The sequence below is a fragment of the Microtus oregoni genome, unplaced genomic scaffold (assembly GCF_018167655.1).
Source record: "Microtus oregoni isolate MIOR12 unplaced genomic scaffold, Mior012 000012F_ref0000307, whole genome shotgun sequence".
Lineage (NCBI taxonomy): Eukaryota > Metazoa > Chordata > Mammalia > Rodentia > Cricetidae > Microtus > Microtus oregoni.
Window position 1 is genome coordinate 51,587,074 of NW_024543071.1, and position 25,546 is coordinate 51,612,619.

The following is a 25,546-nucleotide window of genomic DNA, read 5'->3' on the forward strand; positions in this document are numbered from 1 at the left end:
TCATAACGGGGCTTGGTCAAGTCACAGGGAGAGGTAGCAGCACAGTTTGCTCTCTCATCCTTGGTTTTCATCCTATCACATATCAAGGGTCTTGTGAATGGAGCAGCACGGGTCATTAAAGTATCTGGCTGTGCGGGACACAACAAGGACCAATGGGGCTGGAGAGATGGCTTAGAGGTTAAGAGCACTAGTTGCTTTTCCAGAGGTCCTGAGTTCAATTCTCAGCAACCACATTCATTTGTAATGATATCTGGAATGCAGGCATACATACATGCAGACAGAACGTTGTATACATATTAAATAAATCTTAGAAAAATTAGAAATCTTAGAAAAAAAAACGGAAACAAAACAACGGCCATAACTAGTTCGGGGTAGTGCCAAGTGCTTTCAGACGTGCCCAACACACCGGGCTGGGGCGGGCGGGTGGGAGAGGCCGACGGTCGGAGCGAGTGAGCGCGCGTGCGTCGAGGCTTCGGGCTCCTATTGGTTCCCATGGTCGGAGAGGCGAGGCCTCGGCCCGAACTTCCTCCCACGGTAGCTTCCGCGGCTCAAAGCCTGCGTACCGACCCTCAGCGGGAGCCTGGGACCCCCACCGGCGGGCGTGGTGGTGGGGCCACTGGAGGCCTGAATCGGGTGGCGTTCTGGCGTGAGGAAGCGAGCTCTGCGACCCTGAGAAGTGAGAGCGCGGTCACTCCCTGCCCGGGTCCCCGCCCTGGACGGGGGCGCGCCTTGACTTGCCTGGGCATCCCTTGCAAGCGACCTCCGACCCCTGCACCTGACGGTCACCGACCTGACCCAGCACCACCCCGACCTGCACTCGGCCGAGGGTCACTCCCCACTTTCAGCCGACACAATTGATCACTGTACCTAGATTGAGACTTGTAGACCGAGCTCGGGACCCCTTTGCTTCTTGGATGAAAGCTTGAGACCGACTGCCCAGGATCCCCGTTAAATGCTCTCTGTCGTTCCTATTACAGATGGATGGGGCAGAAGGTAGCACGGGGCAGCTGGGCCCAGCGGAGCGATCCCACCGAAGCAGCGTTTCCTCTGTGGGAACCCGAGGTAGGTCTCTACCCTTTTTTCATATCTTCTGTACTTTTTGGTCCTAGCTCTGGGGACGTGGCTCCCGTTTGTCTTCGTTTTCAGCAAGTTAATGTTATAGTCAGTAGAAAATACGATGTGTTAGGGTGTGGCAAACTCACAGAAGTCAAAGGACCTAGCTGGGCTCTGTCACCAGCTTAGTGACCAAGCCATCCTCTTGTTGAGTCTTCTCCCATCTGTATAAAGGCCTGTGTTCAAATGAAGACAAGTGGAAATTGACACCACACTCCTTGTTCCATTTCGTTCTCACAAGCAGTCTTTTGAAAGCGAAGATTTGCTTCCTCTTTTATTGGAAGGCAGTTTGGCCCCAGAGAGCTTGTTAGGTCCCAGACTCCTGGAGCAGGCCAAAAGGATTATGAACTTGAGCCTTCAGGGCCCCGTTTTCCTGCCTATAAAATGGATCTGACCGCAGTCTCCTGGAGGAGACTTGTTTGATCTCTCAAAGTAGCTGTTGGAGCAGAAGACATAGAATCTAAAGAGTGTCTGGGCTGTGTTAGCTATGTGCCATCCCAAGCACAGTCACAGGCTTCATCGGGTTGGTTGGCGGCCCTTTGAGGAAGGGGTGTTAACTTTTTACAGATTTACAACTGACAGGGAGCCCCACCGTAGTCAGCCAATAAGCAGAGAGCAGGCAAGGATTACAAGCTGAGAATCTGAGCACCCAAGCTCGGTGTTCCTTTACTGGGCCTGTGGTTCGGGGATAGGGATTTGAACCTGGCCACCCTGGCAAGCGTCTTCCACTGGCTCTGGGCTCCAGATGGGAATCCAGTTTGTTCTAAGGGAACACTTGGCTATTTGAGTTGTTTGTTTTTTCCTAGTGTACTTAAAGCTATCTGCAAAAGCCACAGTATTGATCCTTAGAGTTTTGAAGAGTCCCAATGAAGCTGAGACCTGGCCCCTCCTGTAACCTGGGGTGGCCTTGGAAATTGTCATTGCCCTCTTAGATCCAGACAGAGTCAGAAGGTCACTAGTTGGCTTTGCTCCCAGCCTGATAGGGAAATGTGACCTCAGAATGAACTACCCCATCCTCCTTCCCCACCTGAGAAACATTGACAATACAGCAGTATTTGATGCTGCCGAGGAAGGGAGGTGGTTTTCATGGCAAGCCTTAGGGGGTGAGGTGGGGCTGGTACCTGGGCCACAGTTCTGGGTAATTTGAGGTCTCAAAAAGCCCTTAAAGGCAGCACTTTTATTTATTTATTTGGTTTTTCAAGACAGGGTCTCTCTGTGTAACAGTTCTGGCTGCCCTGGAATTCGCTTTGTAGAACAGGCTGGCCTTAAACTCAAAGATCCGCCTACCTCTGCCTCTGGGATTAAAAGTGTGTGCTACCACTGCCTGGTTTATTTATTTATTTGTAGAATACTGGGTCTCGCTATGTAGTCCAGGCTATCCTAAAACTTGAACCCCCCGCCCAGCTGTAGCCTCCTGAGTCCTGGGACTACAGGTGCATGCCCCTATACCTGGCCATGAGTGTCACGGTTCAAGGGATCTTGAGGGGATATGTCAGCGTAGCCTGGGTCATGGTGAGGGGCAGAGAGAGGGTGGTGGAGAACGCCTCATTGGCCTGGGGGTGGGCCTCAACTGACCCTGTCTGACTCACGTTCCAGCGGCTGATGTGCTGGTGTACCTGGCTGATGACACAGTAGTGCCCCTGGCCGTGGAGAACCTGTCCTCCGTCAGTGCCCATGAGCTGCACCGCGCAGTCCGTGAAGTCCTGCAGCTTCCAGATGTGGCCCTGGAGGCCTTTGCACTCTGGCTCGTTTCCCCTCTCCTGGGTAAGTGGGAACTGGGGCAGACAGAGGGTTTAGCTATCAGAACCTGCCAGGGAAAGATGGGACCTGGTGTGTCCCAGAGCCCAGAGGGGTTTCTGGATCCTTTGTCGCTGCCTTTTCTCTTGTGCTGATGCAGCGCTGCTGGAGCCCCTGCTTATAGAGCCTGCACTCTGAGCCACACCCTGGAAGTGTGAGTTCAGTGTTTCCCCGTGGCTCAGGTCTGCGCTGCAGTGTGAGGTCCTCAGATCTGGAGCACTAGGCTGGTGGGTGTCAGGTCCGAGGCAGACCACAGTGCCGAACCTCTGTACCGCTGGCAGTAGGGAAGAGTGTGGACGTGGCTCAGGAAGTAGTCCTGGACAGGGACACCTTTGCTTAGGTGTGGGGCTGCGAAAGAAGAGGAACATGGCCTTCTGCAAGAGGCCCTGCCCTACCTGGCTCATGGCTCCACGACCACATTTTCTGCCCTTGTAGGCTGGGGCCCAAAGTGGGATGGGAATGGAGACAAGATTTTATAGACGCTCAGGCTAGCAGATGAATAAGTCCCTCATTGTGGTCCCTGAGCCTGTTGACGTGGAAGGAAAGGGACTCAAGGAAGGTCATTGTCATCATTTTGGGAAGTAGATCAGTGCTGGCATGAGGCATGTTTTCTGAGCTTAAATTTTCCTTTGAGGGCTGGCAAGATGGCACAGTGGGTAACAGCACTGCCGCTAAGCCTGGTACCCTAGTATGACCCTTGGAACCTGTGTCATGGAAGGAGAGAACAAGTCCCTGCAGGTCGTTCTCTGACTTCCACATTCGTGGCCACACATGTGCATACAATAATAATTAATGATAATGATAATAACAATTTTTTAAGTTGAGCATATACCAAAGTATTTTTTTAAAAAGTTCCCTTTAGTAGTAGATACTTGCCTAGCGCGTGCAAGGCCCTTGGTTCAGTCCCCAGTGTTGACAAAAACAAAAAAAGAGTGGCTTTTCCCTTGTTGTTGAGGAAGGGGGCACTTGGTCTCAAGAATTTGAATGGGACAGCCTAGGTTGGGCCCCAGGTATCAGAATTGGTACCTTCCTCTCCTGGGGTCCCTAGGGTTTCTGCCTCTATCCTGTGGGAGGAGCTCCATCCCCCATCCTTGCTCCTCCCTGCCCCCAGCTTCCTGCAGTTGTCTTCCCAGGCTCACACCCACCCTCTTCCTGCCATCCCAGCCCCTCCTTTGCCCTCTGAGCTGCTGGTCAGGCCTGTGGGCCCCTTGGCTGTGTGGAAAGCTGGGGATAGCAGTTCCTAGTGGGCGGCCCTATTCTGCCGCAAGAGCAGCCGGCTCCAACTCTATTTTGTTCATCCCACTCCCTCCCTCACACCCCGCCCACCAGTGACTAGAGCTGAATGCAGGCCTGTGTGGCGCCACTGTCCAGGAGAGTGCCTGCGGCTGCACACTTACCACCTCCGTTCTTCCCAGGCTGGGGTGGGCGGCTGAAAGGCTACTTCAGAGCAGAGCAGTGACCTGCCTCCCCAGCTATGAGTGCCTGTGAGGCAGAGGCCGTCAGGCTCCTCATTTTGCTGTGTTTGGCCTTCTCCCCATGTCTACATGGAACTGGCGCCAGGATGATGTCTGCTAGGAAAGACAGTCCACTTCAGAAGTCAGACTGTGGTGTTGAGATAGCCCTGTTCTGATGGCGGGATCTCTGGGACATGGGAGGGAAGGTGGGAGGAACACAGCCTGGTCCCCAGGTCTACTGTCCCACTCTGGATTTTCTCAGTGCTAGGACGGACAGGGACTCAGACCCAGAGGGTTCTGCATTGGAGGACTGAGAGGAGACCCTTACCCTTGAGTCAGCTGTACACTGAAGGGAGGTTTGGGGAACTAAGTCTGTCCCATGTCACTGCGGATGGTGTGTGGCCCTGGGCAGTTGCCATCCCTTGTGGGTTGCAGGTGAAATGAGTGATCTTGTTGCCCCATAGCCCCATCTTGTGAGCCTGTGGACAGTGGGAGGATGGGGGAGGTGGAGGAGATGAAGACTGTGGACCCTCTCTGGGAAAGCTGAGTCAGAAATAGGACAAGAAGGGTTTGGAGCTAGATGCAGAGTTTGGATGGGGAAGGCTCAAAGCAAGAAGGCCACTTGGAAGCTGGGGCTGCTACTTGGTCAAGATCATGGCTCAGAAGGAAGGTCCAAGTGGTCAAAGAAGCTTTAGCATCTGTCTGGGTGGCAGGACAGAGTGCTCAGCCGTCAGTGGGGAAAGAGACAGCCAGAGGGAGAGCGTCCGTGTCTGGCAAGCATGTGGTGGCATCCTCACCGGACATCTTCGCACACCCCTGAGTAAGCCCAGCACTACCTCACCTCTCAGTTAACATCTCAGGACCCCAGCACCGAGTTCCCAGGGCCCCAGTGTACAAGTTGAATCTCATCTGCTCTGGTTTGAGACAGGTTGCTAACCCAGCCTGGTTCTCTCTGGTAGAATGGAGATCTGGGTTGCCCCAGGGCGAATACATTTAAATTATTTGACGTGACTCTGGGCCTGCTCAGTGATTGTTGGATGTGTCTGTCCTCATTGTTGGTGGACAGCATGATGGGTGGATAGGACCCATCGGCCTGGTCCGCAGCTTCATGGCTGTCTCCTTTCTTGCCTTGCAGAAGTTCAGCTGAAACCCAAGCACCAGCCCTACAAGCTGGGCCGCCAGTGGCCGGAGCTGCTGCTGCGCTTCACGGATGCCACAGATGACGATGTAGCCATGGGTCAGTGTCGCTGGGGCAGGGCTCCATCTTTCCCTGTGGGTCAGTGTCGCTGGGGCAGGGCTCCATCTTTCCCTATGGGTCAGTGTCGCTGGGGCAGGGCTCCATCTTTCCCTATGGGTCAGTGTCGCTGGGGCAGGGCTCCATCTTTCCCTATGGGTCAGTGTCGCTGGGGCAGGGCTCCATCTTTCCCTGTGGGTCAGTGTCGCTGGGGCAGGGCTCCATCTTTCCCTATGGGTCAGTGTCGCTGGGGCAGGGCTCCATCTTTCCCTATGGGTCAGTGTCGCTGGGGCAGGGCTCCATCTTTCCCTATGGGTCAGTGTCGCTGGGGCAGGGCTCCATCTTTCCCTGTGGGTCAGTGTCGCTGGGGCAGGGCTCCATCTTTCCCTGTGGGTCAGTGTCGCTGGGGCAGGGCTCCATCTTTCCCTGTGGGTCAGTGTCGCTGGGGCAGGGCTCCATCTTTCCCTGTGGGTCAGTGTCTCTGGGGCAGGGCTCCATCTTTCCCTGTGGGTCAGTGTCGCTGGGGCAGGGCTCCATCTTTCCCTGTGGGTCAGTGTCGCTGGGGCAGGGCTCCATCTTTCCCTATGGGTCAGTGTCGCTGGGGCAGGGCTCCATCTTTCCCTGTGGGTCAGTGTCGCTGGGGCAGGGCTCCATCTTTCCCTATGGGTCAGTGTCGCTGGGGCAGGGGCTCCATCTTTCCCTGTGGGTCAGTGTTGCTGGGGCAGGGCTCCATCTTTCCCTATGGGTCAGTGTCGCTGGGGCAGGGCTCCATCTTTCCCTATGGGTCAGTGTCGCTGGGGCAGGGCTCCATCTTTCCCTATGGGTCAGTGTCGCTGGGGCAGGGCTCCATCTTTCCCTGTGGGTCAGTGTCGCTGGGGCAGGGCTCCATCTTTCCCTATGGGTCAGTGTCGCTGGGGCAGGGCTCCATCTTTCCCTGTGGGTCAGTGTCGCTGGGGCAGGGGCTCCATCTTTCCCTATGGGTCAGTGTCGCTGGGGCAGGGCTCCATCTTTCCCTGTGGGTCAGTGTCGCTGGGGCAGGGCTCCATCTTTCCCTGTGGGTCAGTGTCGCTGGGGCAGGGCTCCATCTTTCCCTATGGGTCAGTGTCGCTGGGGCAGGGCTCCATCTTTCCCTGTGGGTCAGTGTCGCTGGGGCAGGGCTCCATCTTTCCCTATGGGTCAGTGTCGCTGGGGCAGGGCTCCATCTTTCCCTATGGGTAAGTGTTGCTGGGGCAGGGCTCCATCTTCCCTATGGGTCAGTGTCGCTGGGGCAGGGGCTCCATCTTTCCCTGTGGGTCAGTGTTGCTGGGGCAGGGCTCCATCTTTCCCTGTGGGTCAGTGTCGCTGGGGCAGGGCTCCATCTTTCCCTATGGGTCAGTGTCGCTGGGGCAGGGCTCCATCTTTCCCTGTGGGTCAGTGTTGCTGGGGCAGGGCTCCATCTTTCCCTGTGGGTCAGTGTCGCTGGGGCAGGGCTCCATCTTTCCCTATGGGTCAGTGTCGCTGGGGCAGGGCTCCATCTTTCCCTGTGGGTCAGTGTTGCTGGGGCAGGGCTCCATCTTTCCCTATGGGTCAGTGTTGCTGGGGCAGGGCTCCATCTTTCCCTATGGGTCAGTGTCGCTGGGGCAGGGCTCCCATCTTTCCCTATGGGTCAGTGTCGCTGGGGCAGGGCTCCATCTTCCCAGCAGTCTGCCAGCCACACCTGACAGAGAACTTAAGGGGCATCTGAGGGGGGTCTTGAGAAGGCTCGACTGGGGGCGTTGTGAACAGAGTTGCACTGTGTGTTTACTCTCTGGTCAGCACCCCCCATTCAGGAGGGCTCTCTCCAGGGATAAAAACAAGGTTGGGAGCTGGGGTGGGGCCATTTAGGGCAGGGCAAGGTGGGCTGCATAATGCAAGGGGACCAGGCACTGACTCGAGCTTCTCTCCCCAGATGAGCCTTCCCTTCAGTTCCGAAGGAATGTATTTTTCCCAAAGCGCCGAGAGCTCCAGGTAAGGTGTGCCCAGAGCCCAGTGCCCCCAACCCCTAGATACGTAGACAGTCGTGTCTTGCCCAGTTCCTCTGAGCCATTGTCTTCATGCCACACCGGCCTGCAGATCCATGATGAGGAGGTCTTGCGGCTCTTCTATGAGGAAGCCAAGGGCAACGTGCTGACTGCTCGGTACCCTTGTGACCTGGAGGACTGTGAGGTGCTGGGTGCCCTTGTGTGCCGTGTGCAGCTTGGGCCCTATCAGCCTGGCCAGCCTGCTGCCTGCACTCTGAGGTAAGGACAGTGAGACCTGAGATGGGCACCAGTGGGAAATACGCTCTGCAGGATTCTACCTGCAAGTAGTTCTAGGTCCTGCAAGGTGCAGCAGTCCTGAAGCCAGGCATCTGATGCACGCATGCTCACTGGGTGGCCTTGGTGAGAGGTCTCCACTTCTCTGAGCTCCCTTTTCCTCCGTCTGTGGGCAGTGGATACACACACGAAGTGAGTCTAAGGCATCCTCAGGCAAGGGATGTGCACGTGCGGATGGAGCCTGTCTCTAGCGAAGTCTGGAGGGAGTGGTGCCTTTGTTCATTGATGTCACAGTCAGGAAGTGACCTGTGACACACACACACACACACACACACACACACACACCTGCCCAGTAACCGGTAACAGTTCAGCTAAACTCCAAACAGCAAGAATAGAATCCTGTTTTCCAGACACTCACCAAGCCACTTCCTACTTCTGGTTCGTCTCTAGAAAGACAAGAGTTGAGTCTGCCATGATAGCAGACCAGGTCGGTCTCTGCCTCCACAGAGGTTAGAAATAATTCCAGGGACAAGGTGTACTTCACACCTGTGATCACTTGGGAGGCCGAGACAGGATTACCTGAGTTCCGGGCCAGCCTGGGCTAGCTTCAGACCTGTGATCACTTGGGAGGCTGAGACAGGATGGCCTGGGATAAGAGTTGTGAGTCAGGCATGGTGCCTTATCCTCATAATTACCATAGACACTCGGGAAGTGGAAGCAGCATGATCAGGCGTTCGAGGCCAGCCTGGGCTACATGAAACCCTGTTAAGACAAACAACAACCATGACAAAGTCTGGTGACTAGTAAACTTCCATTCTGACTAATTTCTAATCAGGGTTCCTTGTTATCCCAATCCTGCAATGGGTAAGTCAGCAAAGCGAGACCCTGTGCTGATACTGTTTGGAGCCTGGCAGGACTATCCTGGGTTCAAAGCCCCGTGAAGGCCTACAGCTGAGCTGTCTAAGGCTGGTGGCCATGCATGGCATCCTGGACCTCAAGATGGGCAAGTCTGTTTTTCTTGTGCCCGAGAAGAAGCCCAGCTCCAGGGCTGGAGAGATGGCTCAGTGGTTAAGAGCACTGACTGCTCTTCCAGAGGTCCTGAGTTCAATTCCTAGCAACTATATGGTGGCTCAAACCAGATCTCATTTATAATCTATAATGAGATCTGATGCCCTCTTCTGGCATACAGGTACACATGCAGACAGAGCACTCATACCTGAAAAACACCACACACACGCACACACACACACACACAAAGAAGCCCAGCTCCGCTCATTTGCACAGGAAGTTCCTTTGCTCACTCATGTGACATGCAAGTCCAGATGGCCAGGGTGTCCTGGGCTGAGCTCAGCTGTGTCCAGCACCCTGTGCTCCTCATTGTCAGTGAGCTCTTGTCTTCTTGGCTCAGCGTGTTATTCCCTTGTGGCCAGGTGGCTGTGGCAGCTGTGTTGCAGAGGAGAGGTGCCACTCTCCTTACCCAGCTGGAGCCCCCAGCCTGGCTCTCATGACACATAGCTTATGCCAGGCCCACCCGGAGGAAGGAAGTACAGGGCTAGGCCACTGCTGGGCTGCAGCTGTGTCTTCCGTGAACCCCACTGTGAGCCTGCACACACCTGAGAGCTGAGAATAGGCTTTTTCCATGACACATGGAGCTGTTGTTCAAAAAATAAAAAAGGACTTGGGGTGACTGGGACACAGATGGTGAAATGGGCACAGCTGGAGTCCCCTCTGCACCTGGGACTCAGCTAACAGGTTCCTTCCTGGCCTTGCCTTCTCTTCCTTTGGAGCAGCGCCCCTCCCCATGGCCTGGGCATTTAGATTCCAAACGCCCAGGTCTCCTCTCTGGAGAGGGTGACACTGGGGAGGTTTACAAAGTTATGAGGACTATGTTGGGCACTCTGTGCCCGTGGGGTCAATAGTTCTGTTGTAGCAGGGCCTGGACCCACAACTCTGGATGTAGCCAGTTCTCTGCCAGCAGGAGCCAAGGTGACGTGAGGTGTAAAATGGCCATACTTACACCAAGAGCCTTCCTGCCTCATGTTCCTGTTTTCCGAGTGGGTGGGACTTTTTCCACCAAAAAATGACGTGGATAGTCTGGTACGTGGTGCTGGCTAGTTTTATGTCAACTTGACCCAAGCTGACATCTGAGAGGAAGGAACCTCAATAGAGAAAATGCTTCCAGAAGGCTGGACTATAGGCAAGCCGATAGCGTGGACCTGGGACCAAGCTATGACCCTCCCCTGCCCCCAGAGTGAGCCTGGAAGCTGTAGCAGTGTGAGGAAGATGCCCTGTTTTCCGTGAGTCTGTGATGATACGGTTGGTGTTTAGTCATTCTTCGCTGAACAGGACACTGAGAGGCTGTAGTAGTTAGGGTTCCAGCCGCTGTGAGGAAACACCATGGCCAAAAGCAGCTTGGGGAGGAAAGCATTTGCTTGGCTTATATTAACCCGAATCACCGTCCACTGAGAAAAACCAAGACAGGAACTCAAACCAGGTGGGTATGGCTGATGCCGAGGCCATGGAGGCTGCTGCCTGCTGGTTTCTTTTCATGGCTTGCTCAGTCTGCTTTCTTTGTTTTTTCTAGACAGGGTTTCTCTGTGCAGCCCTGACTGTCCTTGAACTCATTCTGTAGACCAGGCTGGCCTCAAACTCACAGAGGTCCATCTGCCTCTGCCTCCCGAGTGCTGGGATTAAAGGGATGCTCCACACCTAGCTTCAGTCTGCTTTCTTTCTTTTTAAAGATTTATTTATTTATTATGTACACAGTGTTCAGCCTCCATGTATGCCTGCAGGGAAGAAGAGGGCACCAGACATCATTACAGATGGTTGTGAGCCACCATGTGGTTGCTGGGAATTGAACTCAGGACCTCCGGAAGAGCAGTCAGTGCTCTTAACCTCTGAGCCATCTCTCCAGCCCCTTCAGTCTGCTTTCTTATGAAACCCAGGAGCACCAGCCCACGGGTGGCCCCACTCACAGTGGGCTTGGCTCTCCCCAATCAGTCACTAAGAAAATGTCCTAGACTGGCCACAGCTGAATCTTATGGAGGCATTTCCTCAATCGGGTTCCCTCTTCTCAGGTGATTCTAGCTGGGTCACATTGACACAAAGCTAGCAGCTCAGAGTGTCCCACGTTCCTATCTTTTGGGTAGAAAAAGTCCCATTCACTCGGGAAACTGTTGTCCAGCTTCAGAACATGGCGTCGCTCTGCCACCTGCTCCAGCCAAACTCTTCTCTTCCCCTGCCCTCTCTGGTTTCCCATCCCGACCTGAGCACCTCCTGAGCCTTCTGTTCTCCCCCCTCCTTTGATAGACAGGTGCTCTTGCTGGTCTCAGTGTCCTGTGGGGGCCCCAGTCAGACCACACCTTGCCTGCTGCTCTGGGCTCCCTCCTGCTTAGAGCATGTCCCTCCATGGCTTAGAAGTTGTTATGAGTTCCCTTCTTCTGGAACCCCATTTTTCTCTTAGGAAGAGCATCCCACCCCCAGCTCGATAGTAGGCCTTGCATATCAGGTGGGGTTGGCCCTGAGCCAGGCTGAGCAGGCCACTGCTGGGTGGGGACAGTGGGGTATCTCTAGTTCAGGACCTCTGTCACCCTGCTGTGTTGTGGGGTGTTTGTACACTGTGTGAAGATACATCACTGTGATTGGTTTAATAAAGATCAGAATGGCTAGTAGCTAGGCAGAAGTTATTAGGCGGGGCTTCTGAGGGGCAGGAGGGGGGATGAAGTAGGATGCCAGTTAGAGAAGATGCCTGTTGGATGCCTGACTGATGATTGCACATGATCTAGGCTTGAGTCAGACGCCAAGGAGATATGGAGGGAGTCGGACATACAGAATGAAAGAAAGGTTAAAAAAAAAAAGGTAAAAAGCCACATGGTAAAACAGATTAATAGAAGCAGGTTAAGTTACAAGAGCTAGTGGTACAAGCCTAAGCTAAGGCCGAGCTTTCACAATTAATAAGAAGTCTTATTAGTGTGGTTATCTGGGAGCTGGTGTACAAAGAAAGACTTGGCCATGCTGCTACACAGCAGAGGACGTTGATGCGATCATGCCTTGGAGGTTCCTCAGCCCTGCCCACCAAGCCTTGCCCACCCTGTGAGCGAGGTACTCACACCCTGAAGACCTCAGCCACCCAGGAAGGGCCGTTCTTACCCCATTTTCCTTCCCCTGCAGGGAGAAATTGGACTCCTTCCTCCCTGCCCACCTCTGCAAGCGAGGCCATGGCCTCTTTGCTGCCTTTCGGGGGCGCGGGGCCAAGACTGGGCCAGGTGAGCAAGGCCTGTTGAATGCCTACCGCCAGGTAAAAGAAGCAACAGGGAGTGAGAGTGAGCATGAGGCCGCCCTGGGCTCCCACTATCGCGCCTACCTCCTCAAGTGCCATGAGCTGCCCTTCTACGGGTAAGTGGTGCATCTCGGGAGCTCCTGTCCCCTCTTCAGTGTCCTCCAGACCGCCCCCAGGCTTGACAGGGTGGCAGCAGGAGAGCCCGCTGTGCTCCAGTGGCACCGTCCTTCTTTGGAAAAGCTGGCTTGCTGCACTTCCTCCCATCTCTAGCCGGCATTCCTTCCTCTGTCCTCCCTGTCGCAGCCCTCTTTGGCCTGGCTGGTTGCCCTTTCAGCTAGTGCTCTCGCTCCCACAGTGTAACAAATAATCTCTCTTGCTGGCCACACCCCACACAGTTAACACGCTGCCCTTTGAGTGGGAAACCAGGGGTAGGGAATCACTTGTTGTAGCGGCCAGAAGAGCAGAGGAGGTGGGAACAGTAGTCTAGATGCAGATGGTTTTCCAAAGGAGCCTGTTGTGTTGGCCAGTTGTCATGTGCTGGGACCCAGGCTTCAGTGGAGCAGGCTCCTTCAGGTGGGAACCTGGTTTGTGATGTACCAGCTGGAAGCTGCCAGTTAGAGAAGATGCCTGCCGGATGCCTGACAGATGATTACACATGGGCATTTGGGTTCCTGGCTGGACTGTTTCAAATCTGGAGCCCTCAGAAATGGCCGGAGGGAATGGTGCGGGGGGGGGGCGGGTTAGGGGGGTAGGGGGGAGACTGTCCAGGCAGGAGTGTCTCTCCATCCCAGGAGCCACGTGCTGCAGCCCTGCGTCTTCAGGGTTTCATTCTTGTGCCCTGTCGAGCGCATCTGCTGTGAACTGGCCTCTGCCTGCTGGAAGTGGGAGAGTCGGGCAGGATGAGAAGAGGGTTAGGAACAGCAAGTATGCGCCAGGTGGAGACGCACACCTTTAATCCCAGCCCTCAGGAGGCAGAGGCAGGCTGATCTGTGAGTTCGAGGCCAGCCTAATCTACAGAGCAAGTTCCAGGACAGCCCGGGCTACACAGAGAAACTCTGTCTCAAAAAAGAAGCAGCAAGTGTGCCTAGCTTTTATGGAGTTTTACTGGACAATGGAGTAGGAGATGTAGCCCTAGCAGGGACAAACAATGTAGTTTCTATAATGGATGAAGTGACATTTTGTGTGTGTGTGTGTCCCTGTGCATACGCTCACTAATGGACAGTCCAGTAGTGTGTGAAGTTAATGGAAGCTAGAAGAGGGGGTGCACTTACCTTTAGTCCCCTCCTGCATGGAGAGAGCTCTTTGCCTTGGGCTTTGTCTTAGGCAGTGCAAGAGGCAAGGGTGAGCCTTAAAATGGTGAAATCCTGGCCTATTATAGAGGAGACAGCAGCAAGGCATCTTACCACCCTGAAACCACCTCACTTTGCCCTTTAGTCCTAAGCCCAGATGCCACCATCCTAGGCAGCCCAGACTTCCTGAATGCACCAGCAGGTCCCTCCTGCTAAAGGACTTTTGCCATGGACAGAGCAACAGGCTCAACCTTACACCTCACCTGAGGCACCAAGGCTCCTTGGGGTCCCTTACGCACCTGGCTCTATCTTTCCTGGGTTTGTCCTTTCCTTCTGCCCACAGGGCCCACCCTGTGTTATAGCCCCCAGGTCCTCCTTCCCCTGTTCAGTCAGGTGTTACCATCCGGAGTTTCTACCCTCCATCCCCCCAGGGCAGGCTTTTGTTTACCCCTCAGTCACCCAAACAGCTCAAGCTTCCGAGTGCCCAGAGTGTGACACGAGTGCCTTTCAGGTGTGCCTTCTTCCATGGTGAGGTCGACAAGCCAGCCCAAGGCTTCTTGCATCGTGGTGGGCGCAAACCAGTTACCGTGGCCATCAGTCTGGAGGGTGTGCATGTCATCGACAGCAAGGAGAAGGTACCACCCCAGTCAGCCCTTAGGGTGGGACTGAACTGTCCTTAGTGGGGAAAAAGGAGCTCACCTAGGTCACAGGCGTCTGAGGAACAGTACTGAGTAGACATCCCTGGAGTCTCCATGTCCCTGGAGTTGTGCTCATGCATTGAGTCTGTTCTGGGTCTGCTTTTCTGAGCCATGCCGAGGGGTGGCAGCTGGGACTGGGACCGAGTGGGTAGTGTCTAGGAGCTCCCTGGTTTGGTGTCTGCCTTACCTCTGGCTCACCCTGTAAACAGAATTGTGCACAGCCCTCCCTATGCAGCGGTTGCCAGCACCTGTCCCTGGCATGCCAGTCCCAGCTGTCCTCAGGGCAAAACCCTTGGCCTGGCTGATTCCCTAACCGTCAGGGGCCTGACTGCTGGGGGGAAGCACTGAAGAGTACGGATTCCTGGCTTTGTCCAGATAGAGATGCAGAATTAGCGTGAGGGTCTGGGACTCCAGTCGGCAGTAGCAGTCTGGCCTTGTATATACCTAAGGCTCTGAGTTCAGTCCTCAGCGCCACAACAAACAAGGATAAATATCCTTCAGCCCAGCAGAGGGAGGAAGGGGCAGGCGATCCTGTGAGCCTGAGGCTAGCCGGGACTTCATAGTGAGACCCTCTCAGAAAGGAAAATAAATCAGTATGGAGAGGCAAGCGCCCAGGCTGTGTCTCCTTCAGGCAGAGCCTGATGGGGATCCAGCGGGAAGTGGAATTTAATAAGCCGTGTCCTTGTTCCCCAGCATGTGCTGCTGGGGCTGCGCTTCCAGGAGCTGTCATGGGACCACACTTCCCCCGAAGAGGAGGAGCCTGTGCTGTGGCTAGAGTTCGATGGTGACAGTGATGGCACACCTGTCAACAAGCTCCTGAGGATCTACTCCAAGCAGGTACTTAGACAGAGGCTGGGTCCGGGTCCCCAGTGCACCCCAAACCACGGGAGCTCTCAGGTGTCCGGGAAGGAGCATGGAGTGCTGCCCAGGGCCTAGGAAGAGGGTGTCTGGCTTCAGTTGGCCTGAGCAGCTCTGGTGAGCCCTGCACCTGCTCTGGGATCACACACCAGGGGGGTGACAGCTGCAGGCTGTCCCTCGAAGGCCAGCTCATGCTGTCTGCACAGCCATGCCTTCCCTGTCACAGAAGCCCCTGAGAAGACAGCTGAGGAGCAGGTGCAGAAGGACAAGGCCCTGAGGAGATAGAGCTAGTCTTTCCATCCGCTGCCCATGCTTCTCCCCCTCCCCCGGCCATGTCAGAGCTGTGAGCCTCTCTGGGGACTGTTCGTGGCTCCGCTTTCTTATTTTAGCACGTAAAACACATGTCCTCTCCTTTGATCTTCCGAACAGTTGAATGCCCAGATACCTACTGAGCAGCAAATAGGAACACAAGTTGTATTGGGCCCTTCACTGTGTAATGTGGCAACCATCGAGAGAGGGGGCTTTTCACTAAACATCATGCTTTTGGATTCGCCCATATTGTGTGGTGTGTCCATTCTCTTTCTCTTTTCTTTGCTTTCTGCTGCTGGGATCAAAGCCAAGGCCATACACTCAGGCAAATCCTCTGTCCCAGGTCCCCATCATCCCTCTTCATTGTTGGTCAGCTGCACAGGCGCACAGCTTGCTCACCCACTGAAGAGCCTGTGAGTTGTTCCCACCCTGACTTTTGGCAGTAAGCTACACTGAACATTTGTGCATAGGGTTTCATGTGGACACAGCCCCTCTTTTTTAAGTTTTTGCCTGTATGTGTGTCTGTGAGGGTGTTGGATTCCCTGGAACTGGAGTTACAGACAGCTGGGAATTGAACCCAGGTCTTCTGGAAGAACAACCAGTGCTGCCAACCACTGAGCCATTGCTCCATCCCCGGACCCCCCCCCCCCTCTTTTTTTTCTTTTTTAAAGATTTATCACATATACAGCATTCTGCCTGCATGTATGCCTGCATACCAGAAGAGGGCACCAGATTTCATCATAGATGGTTGTGAGCCGCCATGTGGTTGCTGGGAATTGAACTCAGGACCTCTGGAAGAGCAGTCAGTGCTCTTAACCTCTGAGCCGACTCTCCAGTCACTCCCCTCCTTTTTTTAAATCATACTAAAACCTATGAGTTTTAATTAGATTTAGATGCTGGATTGTGCAATTTTAATTGAATTATTCCATTTTAATAGAAACAACCAGTCTGCTTTCCAGAGCTCCGCACAGCTTCGTGTTCATATTTCTATAGTTGCTCTCCACGGTGGCAAGCACCGGGTATTGTCTGTTTTTATTTGTTTGCTATTGTAATAGCCCAATAGTGGGATGGGGCACTACAGATTTATCCTAATAATATTACTAATGATGCTATCTTTCCACACTGGCTAATGCCTGTGCGACTAAGGTCAGCTCAGATCAATCATTTGTCCTGTGTGTGTGTGTGTGTGTGTGTGTGTGTGTGTGTGTCTGTGAGAGAGAGAGAGACAGAGACAGAGCTTGCTATGTAACCCTGGTGGCCTAGAACTCACTCTCCTGGTAGTACTGGGATTAAAAGTATGAAGTTAGCCAGGCGGTGGTGGCGCACGCCTTTAATCCCAGCACTTGGGAGGCAGAGGCAGGCGGATCTCTGTGAGTTCGAAACCAGCCTGGTCTACAAGAGCTAGTTCCAGGACAGGCTCCAAAACCACAGAGAAACCCTGTCTCGAAAAACCAAAAAATAAAAAAAGAAATAAAAGTATGAAGTCCCTTCTCTCTCTCTCTTTCCCTCCCTCTCTCCCCCCCGTCCCCTCCCCCCCCAATGCACGCGTGCTTGTAGGCAGAGTCCCCTATAACCTAAGCTGGCTTCAGACTTGCTGTGTAATTGAGGATGACCTTGAACTTCTGATCCTCTGGCCTCTGCCTCCTGAGTGCTGGAACTGCAATTGCAGTGTGAACCACCATGACCTGTTTATGTGGTGCTGAGGAATGAGGCCAGGGCTTCATGCATGTTAGGAAAGCTTTCTCTGAGTTGAGCCACATCTCCAGCCCTAGTTGTTTTTTAAGACAAGTTCTCACTGTGTGGCCCTAGAGCCTAGTATATAGGCCATCTTGGCCTCAGAGTTGGGCTCCCAAATGCTAGGATTACTGGTGTGTGGTACCACACCCAAAGTCATTTGTTGACTATAAAGAGTTTTTGATATACAGGTCAAGATTGTGTTGTGCTTATGGATAGCCAGTTGTTCCGTTTCTGTGGGATTCTTCTTGCTAAGTCATTTATGTGATGTCATATGTATGCAGGGCCCTTGGAGGCCAGCTAGAGTTACAGGAAGTTGTGGCTTGCGTGACCTAAGCACTGGTAACTGAGCTTGGATCCTCTGGAGAGCAGCAAAGGCTCTTAACCTCTGAGCCCTCTCTGCAGCCCTGGGTGTGGTTTGTGTTGTTTTCCGGATTCCCTGGTTTAAGCCGTTGGTTTGTATGTATCATTCACTAGTAACCACAGTAGGTCGGGTGCCAAGCTCCATAGAAGCTGGCCATCCCTTAGCTGAAATGCTTGGTACCAGGCACGGTGGTTCACCCTGCAGACCCGGGCAGGAGGCTCGGGGAGTGAGTGCTAGTGGCACAGTATTAACCTGCATCTAGATCCCAGGCTCCCACACGAAAAGGCAAATGTCATCTGCACTTGTAAACCCCTCAGTCCTGTGGTGAGATGGGAGGGAGACAGGAGAATCTCCTAGAAACTCATGGGCCAGCTAGATGGGGTACTTGGCAAAGCTAAAGAAACGAGAGATTATTCCTCAAGCAAGGTGGAAAAGAAGGATTAACTCCCAAACATTGCACACATGAACACAAATAAGTTTTTTGGTTTTTGTTTTTTTTTTTTTTTTAATGAAAGAAGGAAAGAATGAAACAGTGGCCGGAGAAACGGCTCAGGGTTAAGGCTTGGGACTGGGGTCAGTTTGCAACCCCCCACATGGCGGTTCATAGTTGCCTTTAGCTCCAGTTCCAGGGGATCCAACACACTCCTGACCGCCTTGTTTACCAGGCACACACATGGTACATGTATACATGTAGACAGAACACTCATAAAGTAATAATAAACCTTTTTAGAAAGAGAAGAGAGTGCCCGATTTCAGAGTTTCTTCTCTTTGCCGTGTTTACACATGCTTTTATCAGTTGGGCATTCCTTATTTGGAGTTCTGAAATGCTTAGCAAGCTATTTGAAGCCAGGTGGCACACACCTGTAATCCAATCCAGCTGGCAGCCGAGGTGCGAAGATAATGAGGTCAAGGCCGGTATGGGGTCTCTAGCGAGTCCTACCTCAGAAGGAAGGAAGGGAAGAAGCGCTATGGATTTGTTACTCAAAAATCCCACAGCCTGCACTCTGGCAGCTTCGTGCCAGCTCTTGAGGGTTTTCTGTGTGGCTAGTTATGTTGTCTGAACAGGGGCAGCCTGGTCTCACCTCCCAATCTGCGTGCTTGTCACACTTCAGTCTTTGTCCTTGACAAGAGTTCAGTGACAGTCAGGACAGTGGTAGATAGGTGTCTCTGGCCCAAGGGAAAACATAGTCCCCCTCAGCAATGTGGGTTTAGCTCAGAGCTTCCTAGATGCCTTGGACGGTTAGGGAAATTCCCTTCTAGTCCCACTGGCCAAGTTCTATGCCGTGACTGTTGGTGTGACTCATGAGAGGATGTGTTCTAATGGCTGAGCTTTTCCTTAGGCACGTTAGGACAGGACATGCAGAGACTGAGGCCTAAGGTCTAGGAGCTTGTCTACTCTCCTCTTCCTCCCCAGGCCAGGCTAGGCTGCTGTGCAGGCCTCAGGCAACACTGGACAGGTGGCAGGGGCTAGACCAGTGTCAATGGTGTCAACTTGCAGGCTTCTGATTCAGTTCAGGTCTCTGCTTTTCAGATGCACCAGTAAGCAACAAGCTGTCCACCCCCTGTGCAGGGCCAGGCACACAGTAGGTGCTCAGCAAACCTGTTTCCAGCCCCTGTGCAGGGCCAGGCACACAGTAGGTGCTCAGCAAGCCCATTTCCAGCCCCTGAGGCACACAGTAGGTGCTCAGCAAGCCCGTTTCCACCCCTGCACAGGGCCAGGCACACAGTAGGTGCTCAGAGACCCCATTTCCACCCCCTGTGCAGGGCCAGGCACACAGTAGGTGCTCAGAGACCCCATTTCCACCCCCTGTGCAGGGCCAGGCACACAATAGGTGCTAAGTGAGCATGTTGCCCAATAAAGATGCTACCTCTGTGACAAGCAGAGCCCTAGGCCAGCTGTCATGGCGCCTAGCTTGCTGTTCCCCCACTGTAGCTGTTGTGTAAAGAGGCGTTTGTTTCCAGATTTCCAGACACCTGAGGTGTCACATTAGAACTGCTCAGGAGCCACCCCAGCCAGTGACCTCACTCTCATCCTTAGGCCAAAAGTGTCTTCAGCTTTGTTCACCCAGACAGCTCCACCCCCATCTGTGGCAGATTTCTAGAAGCCTAGTCTCCTCACAGCCTCCTGAGCCGTGCCTTCTGACTAGCATCCTCCTTTCTAGACCTTACCTCTGAAGTCACATCAGAGACATCTTCCCTGCCCTCTGCTCCTTAGATATAGATACCCTGCCTTTTCTCTCCTCCCTTCCTCTGCCCCCCCCCACCAGGAAGCAGTGGTGTTTGTGTTTATGGCTGTGTGTCTGTACTGTGTCCCTCAACAGTTGCTGCTCTTGGCCTCACACCAGCCCCTCTCCCCTCCCAGGCTGAGCTGATGAGTGGCCTCATTGAGTATTGCATTGAGCTGAGCCAGGCTGCTGAGTCCACTCTGCCCCAGGAAAGCACATCTAGTCCTCAGGAAGCTCCCAGCCCTTCTCCACCTCCCACTCAGCGCCCCAAGCTACGGAGGCAGGGAAGCGTGGTGTGTAGCCGGCTTCAGCATCTCTCCACCATCGACTATGTGGAAGACGGTAAGTGGTGTGTGTGATAGCACACACGGTGTGTACACAACACACACATGCACACATGCCACAGGGACTCCAAAGGGTGGGTGAAGGAAGACGGGGCCTCGGCCCTCAGGGACGTTTCCTCTCTGACCCATCTTATTGCTTCACTGACAAACATGTCCATTATAGCATCTTCTGGAACATGGAAAACAGGAAGGAAACTCTTCATGCCTTTTGTTTCATTTTTGGGTCGTTTTCTTTGTTTTAGTTTTTTGAAACAAGGTTTTTCTGTAGCTTTGGAGCCTGTCCTGGAACTTGCTCTGTAGACCTGGCTGGCCTCGAACTCACAGAGATCCGCCTGCCTCTGCCTCCCGTGTGCTGGGATTAAAGGCGTGCAGCTTTAGTTTCATTTTTTAATTATTTTATATCTATAAGTTTTTGTCTACATGTGTGTCTGTGTACAACTTGGTTGTCTGGTGCCGAAGAGGCCGGAAGGGGGAATCAGATCCCTTGGAACTGGAGTTACAGATGGTTGTGAGCTGCCATGGCAGTGCTGGGAATTGAACTCAGATTCTCTGGAAGAACAGCCAGAGCTCTTACTATTTGAGCCATCTTGCTGCTCCCAGCATGCATTTATTTATTTATTTAGAGATTTATTTATTATGTATACAACATTCAGCCTCCATGTATGCCTGTACACCAAAAGAGGGCGCCATTATCTCGCTACAGATGGTTGTGAGCCACCATGTGGTTGTGGGAATTGAACTCAGCACCTCTGGAAGAGCAGCCAGTGCTCTTAACCACTGAGCCATCTCTCCAGCCCCTATTTCTTTTAATTTTAGTATATCACGTACTAGCTTCACTGTAGCTCGTGCTGACCCAGAACTTGAAATTGTCCGCAGACACCCTGGCCCTGTGTAATTGTCGCGCTTTCGTGTGGCCTGGGTGCGTGAAGGGTGCTAGCTGAGCATGTTGGGAAGGCCCGTTGTCGGAACTGCATGTTTTCCTCACGAGTTGATGGGGTTAGGATGTGAACAGGCACACCAAGGTGTCATTGTCATCTGTTGGCTTCCGAAAGTTACTCGGCAGAGCCAGTCTGGAGTCCTCCCTCTGTCTGGGATTGGCGAGAGTGGCCATGGTTCCCTATCCTGCCACTGCTGATGGGGTCTGGGATGGAGATGGGCTCCAAGTGACGACAGCTTCAGGGGAAGTGGTTCAGTGTCCAGAAGGAGCTGGCCTGGTGGAAGCGGAGCCCAGACTCCACACCCAGCCGCTCCTCTCAGCCTGTCTCTCTCACCCTCACAGGCAAGGGGATCAAGCGGGTGAAACCAAAGCGCACCACATCCTTCTTCAGCCGACAGCTCTCCACCAGCCAGGGCAGCTACACTGTGGTACAGCCCACTGACAACAGCCTGGAGCAGAGCTGAGGGAAGCCATGCCTGACGTCTGGGCGCCCCAGACCTGAACAGGCACTACCCTAGGCAGGACCAAGCCACGCTAGTCCAGAGGCTGTGGGCCCGGGGCTGCACTGTACACGGCCTGCTGGAAAAGTGATGAAGAAGCCTTCCCTGAGCCTGACGGGAAGAGGTGGCCTGCAGCACTTTCTACAGCTTACTCCTCCTGAACTCCAGGCCCAGCAGCTGCCTGAGACCCCAGCTGCCCCTCCTGCTTTTCCTGAAGGGACTGCTGGCAGTTCTGGTGGCAGGGGACTGAAGTTGGAGCTCAGGACCTGCCAGTTCAGTGTTTGCCTTGGTCTCCGGGACCCTGGTGGCCTTATCTTGTTTTCCTTCTGTTGACATTCCATCCACACAGCCTCTCGAGGGTGAGTGGGACTGGAGGAAGGCTCTGCAGGTGGAGGCTGAGCAGACAGGCTGCCTTCCTGTGGCCTGTGTTGCCTGCCTCTGGGCCGGATTGTGGCTGTCCTCGGGACTGGCTCCGCACGGGAAAAGCCCTTTCACCTCCCTGGACTTGAATGGCTCTGTCCCACACCTGCCAACCCTGTTTTCCTGCGATCTGGGTCTCAGGGTATTAGACTTTGTCTTGTCTCGTCTGCTTTGAGTGGTTAAAGCCTGGGACCTGCAATTCCAGCAGTTCCCTTGCTAGTGTCAGCACTGCGCTTTGGGCTCCCTGAGGCCTGCACACTAGCGCAAGCCTTTTCTCCTGTGGATGCTGTAAAGGGGCCCAGCTCTGCTCCCTTTCTGTTCTAGAGAGGAGCTGGTCCAGGGAGGGGTGCTTTCCAGACCCTTAGACCATGGTGAGTATGCGGCTCTTAGTACTTCCTGGGAGTTCCCACAGGGTTTCAGAGACAGAACTTTGTCTTCTCGGTGGAAAGCCGCAGAAATGCAGCCCTTCCTATTCTCTAAACGGAGGAGCTCACCTGCCCAGTGAGCTCCAGAGGTCACCTGCCCAGTGAGCTCCAGAGGTCACCTGCCCAGTGAGCTCCAGAGGTCACCTGCCCAGTGAGCTCCAGAGGTCACCTGCCCAGTGAGCTCCAGAGGTCACCTGCCCAGTGAGCTCCAGAGGTCACCTGCCCGTGAGCTCCAGCGGTCACCTGCCCAGTGAGCTCCAGAGGTCACCTGCCCAGTGAGCTCCAGAGGTCACCTGCCCAGTGAGCTCCAGAGGTCACCTGCCCAGTGAGCTCCAGAGGTCACCTGCCCGTGAGCTCCAGCGGTCTCTGCAGCAGAGAAGGGACCGGCTGCCTTGGCTTTCGGAATGTCTGTCTGTAGGGTCCTGTCACCTCCACTGTAGTCGATCCTCTTGGAGTCATGTGCCTTCCCAGAGCTACCAGCCACACACAACAACAGTCTTGGTCATCTCGACTGCTGTGGATGGCTCCAGGTGTGCTGCGTGAGGGGCCAGGACGTGTGTGTGCACACACAAACTATGCATTTCCTTAAGCATCACTCGTGCCTTAATCTTCGGGGACAGTGTGACTAAATGTCCCGAGTGCCCTCAGACTTTCCTGTCACTTGACTTATAATTAAAATCAGTGCCTACCACACTTTGGAATGGTTTGTCGTATGGAATAGCCAGAGTGTCCTAGCCGGTGTGCCTAGACTATAGTCTCAGGACTTCACCCCAGTAAAGTCTCATCTGGTATCTCCTGGGTATTGCTGGGTCCCCACAGCCCCATAGGGAGAGGCGGTGAGAAGGCATGAGGTCAACAACATAGACATTGTGAGTTGGGTAAACGACAAACAGTAGACTCATTTATTTAGCAATGGGGAAAGCCTTATACCCTCAGCACCCAGGCATTCCAATCCATTGACTTCATGTGCTCGCTCCTCATTGGCTGGGCACAATCAGGACCTCTGACAGCACCCGGTCGACTCACCTCTCAGCCTGGTAGGCCTTAACTTCCTACATATCCACCTTTTTTTATTTATTGCATGGGCACTCAGTAGGCACCTTTTTGGGATGACTCCTGCCATAGTCCTAGTCATGGTGGCTTCATATGTTCCAGGGTAGGGGCATGAGGATTAGAAACATTAGGTAGGAAACACAGAGACACAGCATAGTGCCGGGAGGGCAACTCAATCTTCACCTATGTTTATTTTCGTACGCTTTTATACCCCAATACAAAAGGGGGAAGAAAGTAAAAGACTGCTTTAACATGACACAAAGGACAACCAGAACAGTTACTTACTTGCTCCAGTACTTACAACATCAAACCATTAATTCCTAAGTAAACTATTTGGTGTTTGGGGCAGTGAACCCACCCTAGACAAAGTATCCTGCAGGCAGCTACTCCCTAATCAAGCCTCCTATTTGAAAAGAAGGAGCAGAAGTATGCTTGAAGTCTCTGACCTTTGGTAAGGGTGGAACAGATTTACCTCCATGGGCCATCTTAATGTCCAAAACCCCAAGTAACCACATCCTGAACTCTTAGCAACACACACAGTTAAGAAATGGAGTCTAGCACTCGGGAGGCAGAGGCAGGCAGATCTCTGTGAGTTCGAGACCAGCCTGGTCTATAAGAGCTAGTTCCAGGACAGGCTCCAAAACCACAGAGAAACCCTGTCTCGAAAAACCAAAAAAAAAAAAAAAGAAAGAAATGGAGTCTAGGGCTGGAGAGATGGCTCAGTGGTTAAGAGCATTGCCTGCTCTTCCAAAGGTCCCGAGTTCAATTCCCGGCAACCACATGGTGGCTCACAACCATCTGCAAAGAGGTCTGGTGCCCTCTTCTGGCCTGCAGACATGCACACAGACAGAATATTGTATAATAAATAAATAAATATTAAAAAAAAAGAAATGGAGTCTAACAGTTGCACACACATTTAATCCAAGAACACCAGTTGTCAACAACTTTGAAAGATCAAAAATAAGCTCAAACTCTCTGACCCTCAGACAAAGTGGAATAGGCTTACATTTTTGGATCTCCACAAAGAGCCTTTTTATATTATGCCAAACTTTTTCTAAAAAAAAAAAAAATGAGTCAAAGGCCATAACTTCTACCCTTAATAAATGAGTTTGTTTGTGGAGGGGACAATGAGAGCAAGAAAGGGGAGTATATACATTACCCATCCTGGGTTTTTCCCTCCTAGGTGGAAGCAGGACCCATACTGGCATCGTGGCAGTCTGAGGAAACACAAGCATAGCCTCACCCATGGGTTAGCGAGGGTTGGCAGAGACACCCAGTTCTTGTAGGCCAGGTTGAGCCTCTTGTCATCAAAACTGAGAAAGTTCATGTGGAAAGGACATGTTGAGAATCTCTCCTATCTACCCTCTAGCAAGATAGTTCTGGCCCACAGCTTCTTAAGAGCTCTGTTGGTCTCTCCACGATGCTTATCCCTGCAGATTGCAGGGGATGCCAGTGGTATGGGAAATCTGCCAGATCCCCCAGAAAGTTATTGAATTGTTGAGAGTCATAGGCACCCCCATAACTACCATGACCAACATATGGGCCTTGATAGCATGAGCAGCTTTCTCCCCAGAAAGGGTGAGGGCATAAACAAAGGAGGAGCGGGTATCCATCATTACATGAACATATTTAAGATTGCCAAAGGAGGCATAGTGGGTAACATCCATCTGCCAGATGGCGTTAAGTAACAAGCCCCAGGGATCAACCCCTGCGCATTGAAGCGGTCCTAAGGGGGCTCGAGTGGCACATGCCTGGACAAATGTTTACATTGAGAGACTTTGGAAGAAGTCTGCAGATTCCATGGAGACAGATGGAGCTGCTGCTGCTGAGCCTGGCTTGCTCTAGGAGATCCATACTGGCTGCTCATACGATGGTGTCTGAGTCGATAATCCGGGTAATTTGGAGTGAGATCTAATATGTGACAGGTACCAGGGCTCAGTCCTCTGATTTAAGACATCCTGTATGAGCAACATAGTGCTGGTAATGGGGGTCTGTGAGTCTTTGACCCAAGAAAAAGCCAGCACACAAACTGGCTACCAGCAATGATGCCAACAGCTCAGTCTGGCACTCAACTAGAAACCTGAGAAAGGCCCATAGCTCACCCAGTTGAATGGAACCAGGGTTAGGGATAACATAGGTAACATCTTTGGAGCCAGGATACTGGATAAGAACACCGAATCTGTTTTTGTTGGAATCTGAAAAGGCCAGGTGCGTGAGGGATGAGCGTGGAGGAGGGGCTG

General features: G+C 53.2%; 1 protein-coding gene across 2 annotated transcripts; it reads left to right on the top strand.

The window, feature by feature from the left end:
• Positions 1 to 522: 522 nt before the first annotated feature.
• Positions 523 to 22,944, top strand: Frmd8 (FERM domain containing 8). Of its 2 annotated transcripts, XM_041662062.1 has the most exons (12): positions 523 to 676; positions 978 to 1,062; positions 2,710 to 2,877; positions 5,500 to 5,601; positions 7,526 to 7,584; positions 7,690 to 7,856; positions 12,042 to 12,266; positions 13,951 to 14,074; positions 14,831 to 14,974; positions 15,612 to 15,629; positions 19,765 to 19,969; positions 21,251 to 22,944. In XM_041662062.1, the coding sequence occupies exons 2-12, from the start codon at positions 978 to 980 to the stop codon at positions 21,370 to 21,372; spliced, it is 1,419 nt and encodes a 472-aa protein (XP_041517996.1). In that variant the 5' UTR covers positions 523 to 676; the 3' UTR covers positions 21,373 to 22,944. The 2 variants fall into 2 exon arrangements, with proteins under 2 accessions (XP_041517996.1, XP_041517997.1); XM_041662063.1 differs by lacking the exon at positions 15,612 to 15,629.
• Positions 22,945 to 25,546: the final 2,602 nt, after the last annotated feature.